The sequence below is a fragment of the Vicia villosa genome, linkage group LG4, assembly GCF_029867415.1.
Source record: "Vicia villosa cultivar HV-30 ecotype Madison, WI linkage group LG4, Vvil1.0, whole genome shotgun sequence".
NCBI classification, from domain to species: Eukaryota; Viridiplantae; Streptophyta; class Magnoliopsida; order Fabales; family Fabaceae; genus Vicia; species Vicia villosa.
Window position 1 is genome coordinate 50,244,589 of NC_081183.1, and position 12,388 is coordinate 50,256,976.

Here is a 12,388-nt window from a genome sequence, read left to right on the forward strand (position 1 = left end):
TAGTAGATACCTAATGGCTACATGGTCGGTGTAAACTATTATCTCTACTCCTATCAGATAGGAACGAAACTTATCTAACGCAAAAGCCACGACCAGGAGTTCCTTTTCGGTTGTGGCGTAATTCATTTGCACATGATCTAAGGTCCTACTTGCATAGTATATTGCGTGGAGTTTCTTATCTTTCCTTTGGCCTAAGACTGCTCCTACAGCATAGTCGCTTGCATCGCACATAATTTCAAACGGTAAATTCCAGTCGGGTGGTTGCATTATGGGTGCGGATATAAGGGATGTCTTTAGTACTTCAAAGGCTTCTAAACATTCATCATTTAAATTAAACTCAACGTCTTTCATTAAGAGGCTAGTCAGCGGTTTAGAGATCTTAGAAAAGTCCTTTATGAATCTTCGATAGAAACCTGCGTGTCCTAAGAAGCTCCGTATATCTCTAACTGTTTTTGGGGGTTGGAGATTTTCTATTACTTCGATCTTCGCTTTATCGACTTCAATCCCTCTTTTGGAGACTACATGTCCAAGTACAATCCCTTGTTTAACCATAAAGTGACACTTTTCCCAATTTAGGACGAGGTTAACTTGTACACATCTGTCCAATACTTTTTCTAGATTAGAGAGACATCCTTCAAAATCTTCCCCACACACAGAGAAGTTGTCCATAAAGACTTCCATGATGTTGTGTATTTAATCAGTGAAAATCGACATCATGCATCTCTGAAATGTCGCAGGGGCGTCGCATAATCCGAAAGGCATTCGTCTATAAGAGAATGTTCCTTAAGGGCACGTGAAGGTTGTTTTCTCTTGGTCATCAGGATGAATCGGGATTTGAAAGAATCCTGAGTATCCATCCAGGTAGTAGTAATAGGAATGTTTTTCTAAGCGTTCGAGCATTTGGTAAATAAAGGGAAGAGGGAAATGGTCTTTCCTTGTGGTTTTGTTTAACTTACGATAGTCAATACACATCCTTGCTCCAGTCACCTTTCTTTCGGCTATAGATCCGCCTGACTTATTTATGGTAACTGTTATGCCTCCCTTCTTTGGTACACACTGGACCGGACTTACCCACTGACAATCAGAGATTGGATATATAATTCCAGCATTCAGAAGTTTGGTAACTTCATCTTTAACTACTGTGCTCAAGATAGGGTTAATCCTCCTTTGATGCTCCCTAGAGGTTTTGCAATCTTCTTCCAACAAGATGCTATGCATACATATGAAAGGACTTATTCCTTTCAGATCAGCAATGTTATATCCTAACGCAGATGGATATTTCCTTAATACTTGTAATAGCTTCTCAGTTTTTGTGTCTCCTAGCTCTGCGTTGACTATTACTGGTCTTTTGAGCTCATCGTCTAGATATTCATATCTAAGAGTCTTGGGTAATGGTTTAAGGTCCAAGGTTGGTTTCTTAGGGCAAGGCATAGGGTTGGGTGTTAATGCTAAGCATTCGCTCAAACTATCGTCTCGATATTCCGGATGCCAATTGTCATCTTCGAAAATCATGGGCATCGGAATCTTTATAACTTCAGAGTAAGATTCTTCCGACAATCCTATCTCTCTTATACATTCATCAATAACATCCACCAAATAACATGTGTCCTCTATAGCTGGGGCTTGAAGGAACTGTGTTAGAATAAACTCGACCTTCTCCTCCCCTACCTCGAATGTCAACTTGCCTTTCTTTACGTCTATAATAGCTCCACCGGTAGCTAGGAAAGGTCTTCCTAAGATTATAGGAGTGTTGACATCTTCCTTTATGTCCATAATTATGAAATCCGTAGGGATGTAGAACTGTCCGATGCGGACGGGTACATTTTCAAGAACACCTACTGGATACTTGACAGATCGGTCTGCAAGTTGTACTGACATCTTGGTTGGTCTTAGATCTCCCATGTTTAGTTTCTCGCAAATGGACAAAGGCATTAGGCTAATACTAGCTCCTAAGTCACATAGAGCTTTGTCTATGACAAATTTTCCTATATTGCAAGGTATGGAGAAATTTCCTGGGTCTTTCAGCTTAGGTGGCATTTTATTTTGAATTATTGCACTACATTCGGCAGTGAGTGTTACGGTCTCGTTGTCTTCTAATTTCTTCTTATTTGATAGGATTTCTTTTAGGAACTTAGCATATGAGGGCATTTGGGTAATGGCTTCTGTAAACGGAATTGTAATGTTCAACTGTTTAAGAAGTTCGACAAATTTCTTGAACTGCCCTATTGTTTTAGATTTCTCGAGTCTTTGAGGGTACGGGATAGGTGGTTTATAAGGTGGTGGAGGTATGTATGGTGCTTCTTTTTCCTCCGTCTCGCCTTCCTTGTCCTCTTTCTCCTTCGGATCACTTGGTTTATCCTTGGGTCTACTTTCCTCCTTAGTTGTCTTCCTAGGGCTTTGGAACATAGCAGGGTTTTTAAGCCTAGGATCAGTCGGTTCGTCCATCTCTCTACCACTTCGCAGAATAATAGCATGAGAATGTCCTTTTGGGTTAGGTTCTGGCTGTCTTGGAAATGTCCCAGCAGGTGCGGTAGCAGGTGCTTGTTGTTGTGTCACTTGAGAGATTTGTGTCTCAAGCAGCTTGTTGTGAGTGGCCAACGCGTCTACTTTAGTCGCTAACTGTTTGATTTGCTCATTAGTGTGCACGTTCTGGTTTATAAAATCCTTATTAGTCTGAGTTTGAGTGGCTATGAAATTTTCCATCATTAATTATAGGTTAGACTTCCTAGGGACGTAAGGAGCAGCGAATGGTGCCTTTTGATACCCAGGCGGTACACTGGGTGCTTGACCATGTGCGTACAAAGCATTATTGTTCTTGTACGAGAAATTAGGGTGATTCTTCCATCCTGGGTTATACGTGTTTGAGTAGGGGTTTCCTTGAGCATAGTTTACTTGTTCGGGGGAAACTCCTGCCAAAAGATGGCACTCGGGGGCAGCATGTCCAGACATCCCACATATTTCGCAATTTGGGGAAACAGCGGCCACGACGGCTACAGGTTCTACAGTGAGGTTTTCATTCTTATGAGTTAGGGCATCGACTTTGGCGTTAATGCGGTCGAGGCTACTTATCTCGTACATCTCACTCTTCGCTGAAGATTTCTCTCCAGAAGTTTTCTCTGACTGAGCTCTCTCGCTTCCCCATTGATAATGATTCTGAGCCATACTCTCGATAAGTGCACAGGCATCAGCATACGCTTTTTCCATCAGTGCGCCACCTGCGGCGGCGTCAATTGTAAGTCTCGTATTGTAGAGGAGACCATTGTAGAAGGTATGAATAATTAACCATTCTTCTAATACGTGATGTGGACAGAGTCTAAGCATGTCCTTGTATCTCTACCACGCTTCGAATAAAGACTCGTTGTCTTTTTGTCTAAACCCATTGATCTGGGCTCTTAGCATGGTGGTCTTACTAGGTGGAAAATAACGTGCCAGGAAGACTTTCTTAAGTTCATTCCAGGTCGTGACATAATTGGCGGGTAAAGACTGGAGCCAAGCTCTAGCTCCATCCCTCATTGAAAATGGAAAAAGGCGCAATCGGATAGCTTCCGCACTGACATTATTCGCCTTTACAGTGTCTGCATATTGCAAGAACACTAACAAATGAAGATTATGATCTTCCGTCGCATTTCCAGAAAATTGGTTTTGGTGTACAACTGACAACAACGATGGTTTTAGATCAAAATTATTCGCCTCAATAGCAAGAGCAGCAATGCTATTGTGAGGTTCAGCTTGCGAATGAATAACGTAAGATCTGAGAGGATGCGACTGTTCTCCCATGGTTGATTCTTCAACTGGTTCAGAAGTAGGAGTAGGAACAAGAGTGCGACTACGTCGTAATCGACAAGATACAGTGATAGAACACCCTAGTTCGGGAATTGGCAGCGCTAAGTATTCACTTCGAGAGCGAGTACTTGGCATGCACAAAGGGATTAGAATAATTAATCACGATTGTCGACTAAATTAGTCCCGGGCAACGGCGCCAAAAACTTGATCGCGACAAAATGGGGTATGTCTGTGATTATGACTGCAAGTGCACAGTCTATCGCGTAGTTTTAAAAGATATCGAACCCACAGGGAATAATAATCGACCTAATGTAGTTAATCGTTACTACGTAAACCTAAGGCTAATATCTTATTGATTATGATCAGACGGGGAATTAAAAAGGGATATAATTTAATTAAATAAGCGGGAATATAATCGGTATGTAACGGTTGGACGTCGGGGATCTAGTAAACTTTCGACGCGAATTGCAATTTAAAATATTCTTTCTGTAGAAATCACTTGTTTAAAAACCTTCCTCTCACACTCTCGTGTTTGTTGATTACGATCTCATTATTAAACCTAAGTGAGCGCTCTCGCTGTATCAAATAAAGTTTAAAGATGATTTTTGAAAACCGATGAAGTCTAATTAACCTTAAAGTGCTCTCGTTGTATTTAAAGTTAATGTTTAATTTCTACTGTCCAGTTAAAATCTCAAACTCTCGTTTTTATTGATCCTAACTTCTATTGTTTTTAACTCTCGTTACAAAACACTTAAATTAAGCATTAGAAATTAATACCAGATAGATAAATTTAATTAATAAAATACGTTGACAGTGTTACGCGATTCCCTCGGTTATGTGACCTTACATACCGATAAAAATAATCTAGCCGGACATTGTTTTAATAAATAAAACAGAACAGATATAGCAGGTAAAAAATATTGCGGACATGATTCTAATGACTAACATAAACAGACAATAACAATTTAAAGCAATTAAATGAACCTGAATTTAATATAGCAAACTGAAATTGAAACAGAGCAGCACTGGTACTTGAATCCGGTACTGAAATTGAGTTCTTGAAAATAAATCTGAGTCCTAAATTAAAATTACTTCTGAAGCTAACAATGAAAACTAAATCGCAATAGAATTTCCGGTGTGGAAATCTATCGCAAGAAGTGGGTAGGAAATAATAATGGAACTTGGAGAATAGCAGAAGAAAAATAAGACGGCACTAGGGTAAAATTCGTAACCCTCTCAATAATTCTTGAAGGGTATTTATAAAGTTGGTGCAGAGTCTTGATGTGGAGTTTGTTTTCGTCTGTTTCTGTTCTTTTGGAGGAGAAAATGGCGGAGAGTGGAAAACTGCGTCTCTTATGGGCCTAGGTGTGTGACTAACATCACACACCATATTTAGGGGGGGTGCCGAACGATGTAGGGGGGGATGCCGACCGACAGGCTTCTCCACATGCCTTCTGTCACGTGCTTGCCCAGTCATGCGCGTTGGGCTTCCTTTGTTCTGGGCATGCTTCTTCTTCTAATAGCACCTCCTCATTTAATTGGCATTTTAAGAAATTCTTCTCCATTTTAAGTCCTTTTTCTGACTATTTCTTTTGTGAGCTCCGATTAAATAAATTCCTGAAAACAAATAGAAATACCGGTAAAATAGAAAATAAAATAATAAAATCGAAATAAAATAGAATTATAATGCATGTAAATTAAGCTAAATATACGATACGTTTTTGCGTTATTCTATCTTTCTCAAAGTTTTTCTATCTTTCTTTGATGCCCCAAGAGGGTACTCTTGCCTTTGAAGAAAGTTTTTGATGTCGTAATACCACGATTTGTCGTCGATGATTGCTTCTGCTGTGAAAACACGAGCGGGCCTATCCAGGCGCATGACATCGATTTGAGGAGTGTCATTCCAATGATTTATCCTAATCATGGAAGGAAGTGTGGCTAATACATCAGCCAAATTATTTTCCTCACGAGGAATGTGATGAAAATCTACCCTGTCTAAGAATGTAGACAATCTTCTCACGTAGTCTTTGTAAGGCATTAGCCCAGGTTGGCGTGTTTCCCATTCTCCTTTGATTTGATTGATGACCAAAGTAGAATCTCCGTATACATCTAAGTGTTTGATTCTTAGATCCACGGATTCTTCGAAACCCATGATGCAAGCTTCATATTCGGCCTCATTGTTTGTGCATTTGAAAGTTAATCTGGCGGTGAACGGAATATGGGTTCCATGAGGTGTAACTATGATTGCCCCAATTCCTCGTCCATAAGCATTGACGACTCCGTCAAAGATTAAGCCCCACTGGGATCCTATCTCGGGTCCTTTGTCTGGTAGTGGTTCGTTATAATTTTTCATCTCAAGGTACATGGCGTCCTCGTCTGGAAAATCTAATCTGATTGATTCATAATCATTGAGTGGATGGTGAGCCAAGTGCTCAGCTAGGATGCTTCCTTTCACGGCTTTCTAAGCGTGATACTCAATGTCGTATTCTGATAACAACATCTGCCAATGGGCAATTCTCCCGGTCAAGGCAGGCTTTTCAAAGATGTACTTGATTGGATCCATCTTGGAGATCAACCAAGTGGTATTTCGAATCATTTATTGGCGGAGACGCATGGCAGCCCACGCCAAAGCACAACCGGTTTTCTCGAGCATGGAGTAGTTGGATTCACAGTCAGTGAATTTCTTGCTTAGGTAGTAAATGGCATGCTCTTTTCTTTGTCTCGTCTTCCTGTCCAAGGACACAACCAATGGATTCTTCTAAGACGACTAAGTACATTATCAAAGGTCTTCCTTCCACTAGAAGAGACAAGATGGGTGGTTCGAGCAGATATTCCTTAATGCTCTCGAACGCTTTCTGATACTCGTATGTCCATATGCAACTTTGATTTTTCCGTAGAAGCTTGAAAATTGGAGCACTAGTTGCAGTCATGAGATATATGAATCTCGAGATGTAATTCAAACGTCCAAGAAATCCTCTAACTTGTTTCTCGGTTCTGGGCGAAGGCATTTCTTGAATTGCCTTGACTTTGTTTGGATCTACTTCAATTCCTCGTTTGTTGACGATGAAACCAAGGAGTTTTACTAACTAGACGCCGAAGGTACACTTGTTGGGGTTCAAGCGAAGCTAAAACTTTCGTAAGCGTTGAAATGGATTTGACAGATTCTGTATATGATCTTCCTCATTTTCTGATCTGCCAATCATGCCGTCCACATAGACTTCCACTTTCTTATGCATCATGTCGTGGAAAAGTGTAGTAATGGCTCTTTGATAGGTTGCCCCTGCATTCTTTAGTCCAAAAGGCATAACGCGGTAGCAGAACGTTCCCCAGGGGGTGATGAAAGCTGTTTTCTCCATATCTTCAGGTGCCATTTTGATTTGGTTGTATCTTGAAAATCCATCCATGAATGAGAAAATGTTGGATTTTGTTGTACTGTCAATCAACATGTCAATATGTGGTAAAGGAAAGTCATCCTTAGGGCTAGCTTTGTTCAAATCTCTGTAGTCGACGCATACGCGGACTTTTCTGTCTTTCTTGGGAACGGGAACAATGTTAGCTAACCATTGAGGGTATTCTGAAGTGACGAGGAAACTAGCATTGATTTGCTTTTAAACTTCCTCTTTGATTTTCATGGCCATCTCCGGATGAGTCCTTCTTAATTTTTGCTTGACCGGAGGGCATTCTGGTTTCAATGGCAAGTTATGCTCCACTATACTGGTATCCAACCCTGGCATATCCTGATAGGACCAAGCGAACACATCTGAGAATTCTTTGAGCAGTTGTATCAAACTCTCTCTGATTTCTGAACTGAGCGAAGCTTCAATCTTAACCTCTTTTCTGTTTCCATCGGAACCAATGTCAATGATCTCTAAAGGCTCATTGTATGGCTCAATGGCCTCTTCTCTTTGTTGAAGTAGCCGAGAAATTTCTTCTGATATTTCTTCGTCTTCTTCTTCCTCTGCCTTGATTACAGGAAACTCAAAGTTTGGAGAAGTCATATGATCGTACGTTTCAATGGGGTTTTTTATGATTAATCTGCATATGTGTGATAAATTTTATTTAGAGAACGAGGGAATACTCGGTGTATGAAGTTAATGGAATGTTTTTGATGTTTTTTGAGGGTGTTTTTTAGGATTACCAATTTTCGAAAAAAGAAAAGGGAAAAACTAACGAAGGAACAAAATGACATTTTTATTTATCGACAATCACTTTTTGAAACAAAGACCCCATAAAACAAAACTCTGTTGCTTTGGGCAAAGCAAAGAGGGATATTTTCCTAAGAAATAGTATAATGCAAAGCCTTATGAAAGATCTCTTCACCACGGGCTATGGTGAGAGGACAATATAACGGTGAAAGTTCCTACTTAGGAGTGCGAATAACAGTTGAAACTTCAACAGCCGTCTAATAGTGGCGAACCCCATTGTGCACCATGTAATCTGGCACTTTAGGCTTAAGTTGGCCTGTGGTAGGTCTTGATTTACCAACCACTGTCTTTGTAACACTCAGACGATCTTCTTCTACTTCAACAGACTGAGCGGTGTGAGCATACCCATTTCTAAGTGGAGTATGTTGAACTTTCTTTTGAGGAAACTTCCAATCTTCTGAATGGAGAGACTCGTTGTCGGAGACACTTTCGATATCATCCTCTTCTGTAATTTGATATTGCTCTTCTCCTAAGATGGTGTTGACTAGGTATGTAAATTCCCAATTTCTGGCCTCGGAAGGTGATTTGGGGATATAATCCTTAATGATGACTTCACTAGACGGTGGTGACGAATAGCAAGGTTTGTATATCTCTTTCGGCTTAGCAAAGTACTCATGATCAATATCCCATCCAGTTGGAACAATGTCTTCAAGAGAGATTTTTGAAGTTTCAGGAGCGGAGTATTTCACCATGTAGTTGAATTTTCCGCTTGGTTCTCCTAATGTATCCTAGGTTTCTTCGGGGATAGGGGGAACTTCCTCCAATGAACCATGACTTTTGGTGGCGAGGCTATTGACAACTTCGTCACTGCTTGGTTGAGTCTTACTTCCAGATCCTTCAGTCGGATAGCAGAAAGGTTAATCAAACTCTACTAAGGAAATGTTTACTGATCTGAGAAGGTAGGATAGTGTCATACCCCAATTTTTGACCTAAGATACCACCTCATATCATTAACATATGCATCATTTGCATCTCTAACAAATTGCATAGCTTGTGTTTGTTACTTGTGACTTAGCAGGATTTAATCAGGAAATCACTCATCAGTACAAATAAAAATCAATTAGGGTTTTGTTCTCCCTTCATCTCAAAAGAATTATCTTCATCAATAATCAACATTTGGTCCCCAAAGATTCATTTCAACAAGCTCAAAGGCACTGAACCAACCAGATTAGGGTTTTGACTGAAGATAGCATACTCCTGACCTCTGCTCAGGATTTGACCTAATGACTTAGAACATGACCTCAAGACCCCAAGTGCATCATTTTAACCCAATCCATTGGCTCAGAACATCTCCTACACAAAGATTGATCAACAGTAAAATTTCAAATCATCAGAATTAGGGTTTTGAACTATCAAGGACTAAAATCAGGAATCACATTTGGGAAACCCTAAAAATCCCCAGGAAGTCAATCAAAGGTTTCAATCATCCTCAAATAATCCCTATGACAATATACAATGGAAATTGTATCTCAATTCAAGATCCACAGTCATCAATTTCATCTGGTCGACACTTAGGGTTTTTGACCTAATTCACTGAACAACTGCCTTTTTAATCAGGACATGGTGTCACAACTCAAACTATGATTCAATATCCTCCAATACCTCAATATGATCCATTCATACCACTCATTTGATGAGGATAGCCTGTTTCATTTGAAATCTCCAAAAACGCAATTCGTTTGAAAAATTCAACTGTACAAGATCACCATTGACTTTTGGGGAATTTTGGTCAACCATGACTTTTGAAGTTTTGAATCATCAATATATGATAAATGAAGTCATTTGATCAAGAAAAATCAAGAAAATCAATCAAGAATCAAAAAGTCAAAAGTTTGACTTTCATACTTAGAAAATTTTTCCAAGTGTTTTTCATGGTTTTTTCCAAACTTTGGAAGGGAATTTCTCAAAATTTCACCTACAAACTGAAAAAAACTTCCAACATGAAAGTTGTAGATTTTGATCCAATAAACAACTTTGACACATATAAATTTTTTTCATAAGATCAACCATTTAAGAGATATGGAGCTTCAAAGTTGGCATCTTTGGAAAATTTCACTTGAAACTTCATTTTTCTCAAAGTTCATGGATCTTTTTCACCCATTTCCTTAAAGGTCTTGAGGAAACTTCCAACTAGGGTTTTGAAGTACACAACATGAGCTTTCCAAAATGTCCAAGAGCATGAAAAAACATGGAGTGTAGCTATGGTTTTGAATTTTGCCATTAGTGACCATTATGCATGAAATTACAAGCCATTTTTACCAAAGTTATGCACTATTCTACCAAATGATCCAATTGATGACACATAGAGGCAATAATTGAAAGATATTTCTGGTTTGAGATCAGAATGGAAAGAGATAAGAAGCTTAGAGAAATAACCATGGTTTAGTTACTTTTAACCATATGCATTAAATGTGAAAGATTCCTTTCTATCCCTTAAGCCAAATCATCAAACTTTAAAGCAAGTTGCAAAGCTCTGAGTTCAGACTCTTTGGCCTATAAATAGAGGTCCTCACTTCATTGCAAATCACACCAAAACCTCACAAATTATAGGTTTTCTCTTTCTTTCTTGAATTGCAAGTTTCTTAAGTTTCAAAGAGGTAGAAATCCCAACCTCTAAACCCTTGAAGTTCTGGCCAAAGTAATGATTCTAACATCTCATAAACATCATATGGGATGTGTTTGAATCACTCATACACCCAAAAACACCTCAAATCTCAGAATCATCATCTCACTTCTCAAATATGCATAACCTAAGCCTTATCATGCCAAAATCAATTCCAGGTCATTTCAGTCCAAACTAACACTTCAAACACCATCCATATACTTCATATGAACTATCCAAACACTCATCATCAACCTGAAACATCAGAATCATCAAGCTCGATTCTCACTTGCTCCTACTGTAGATCGGGTACCCCCAACTGCTCCAGGGGTTTTCAATTCATTCCAAGCATCCAGACACCTTCCATAAGGTCCATTGAAGCTATCCAGATCATCAAGCAACTTCTGTAAAACCCCTATTGCAAAATTCAATTCTCAGGTGGCCGTTTTAGAAGGTAAGCTCTCTTGAACTTCAAACTCTATCATACATGCATCATAAATGAAAAACTGGTTTACCATCATGTTTCTGCATATGTATGGACCATTAACCCTCAATCAATTGCAACTTATCATGCACACACACGATTTCAGATTGAAACTCAGAATTAGGGTTCTTCGTGTTCATCAGAAAATTGATAGCCTTAGAGTTAAAATAAATGCAATTAAATGATACCATTGTGTTCCTTATGAAAAATCGAGCCAGTTAGGCTATTCACTTGATCCAAACAATTCAGTTTTCAGAATTTTCAAATTCAATTTGGGGGTTGTGTTCTTGGCGCCAAATTTTGAAACTGAACTTAGGAACCTGATTCAAAATATATTTAATTCATTGCAAGAGATTAACAGACCACGCGCGTGGTCTGGTTGGTTAAGTTTTTGAGTTGTGAGAGAGAGGGCGCGAGTTCAACACTCATGGGGGCCAAAACATTTTTTTATCACTATTTTCTTTCAATTTTTTTTACACAACTTTAATTAATTCATTGACCAATCAAATTAACTCATTTTTATTTCATTTTTTACACATCTTTTATTTAATATACATATTTTAACAATATCAAAAAAAATCATAAAAAAGGATTTATTTAATATGCTTTTAATTAGGTTTAAAATGATACATTTTTTAAGTGTTTTTAAATACTTTAAATATTGTTTTTCATTTAATTTTTAACCTAATCACTTGTAAATATTTTTTGTGACCAAACCCTAATCATTTAGGTCTTAATTAAGCATTAAAACTTGTTTTAACTTAATTAAGTTGACTTTTGTCAAAATTCAAATTGTTTTAAGACGAGCGATCGCGATTCTTCCCAAAAACGATAAACCATTTCCTTTTGATTTTCAAAGAAAACTATTGATTAAATCTTTTTAATTGATCAATTGATTTTCAAAATGATGTGGGGCCTCTCGAATATTAGAGAGTATAAGTCCCTTTCCTCTTTCTTTTTACAGTTTTTTCTTTGTACAGAAAACTCTTTCAAAAACAATAACTTTCAAACAGTTTTTCAAACGACGCGTCTGTAAATAAAACAATCAACCATGTTTTCAAAAAATGAACCATGGGCCTCCATGTAGGTATAAGTCCCAAGCCCTTTTGTACATACCCATTCCTGTACATGAAATTAGGTATTTCATTGTACACATTTTTGTACATATCTTGATCTGTTTTTAACTTTGAATAACAAACCAAAAATGAAGGTTTCTTTAAATCTTCCCAAAAATATACCATGGGCCTCCACGTAGGTATAAGTCCCAAGCCCTTTTGTGAATACCTGTTTACATAGCTTTGAATAAATTCAAGT

General features: G+C 38.4%; 2 protein-coding genes across 2 annotated transcripts in view; one reads left to right on the forward strand and one right to left on the reverse strand.

Annotated features, from left to right (window-relative positions):
- Window positions 1-783: 783 nt before the first annotated feature.
- On the reverse strand, window positions 784-2,703 carry LOC131597182 (uncharacterized). Its single transcript, XM_058869892.1, has one exon. The coding sequence runs from the start codon at window positions 2,701-2,703 to the stop codon at window positions 784-786; it is 1,920 nt and encodes a 639-aa protein (XP_058725875.1).
- A 1,072-nt stretch (window positions 2,704-3,775) lies between these two features.
- LOC131597183 (uncharacterized) overlaps window positions 3,776-12,388 on the forward strand; it is a 33,927-nt gene continuing 25,314 nt past the window's right edge. The window contains exon 1 of the mRNA XM_058869893.1: window positions 3,776-3,907. Coding sequence (XP_058725876.1) covers window positions 3,776-3,907 — 132 coding nt within the window. The remainder of the gene's footprint in view (window positions 3,908-12,388) is intronic.

Bases quoted from the DNA above. Each gene is read 5' to 3' on its own strand.
- LOC131597182 (XM_058869892.1), bottom strand. From the start codon at position 2,703: ATGGAAAATTTCATAGCCACTCAAACTCAGACTAATAAGGATTTTATA.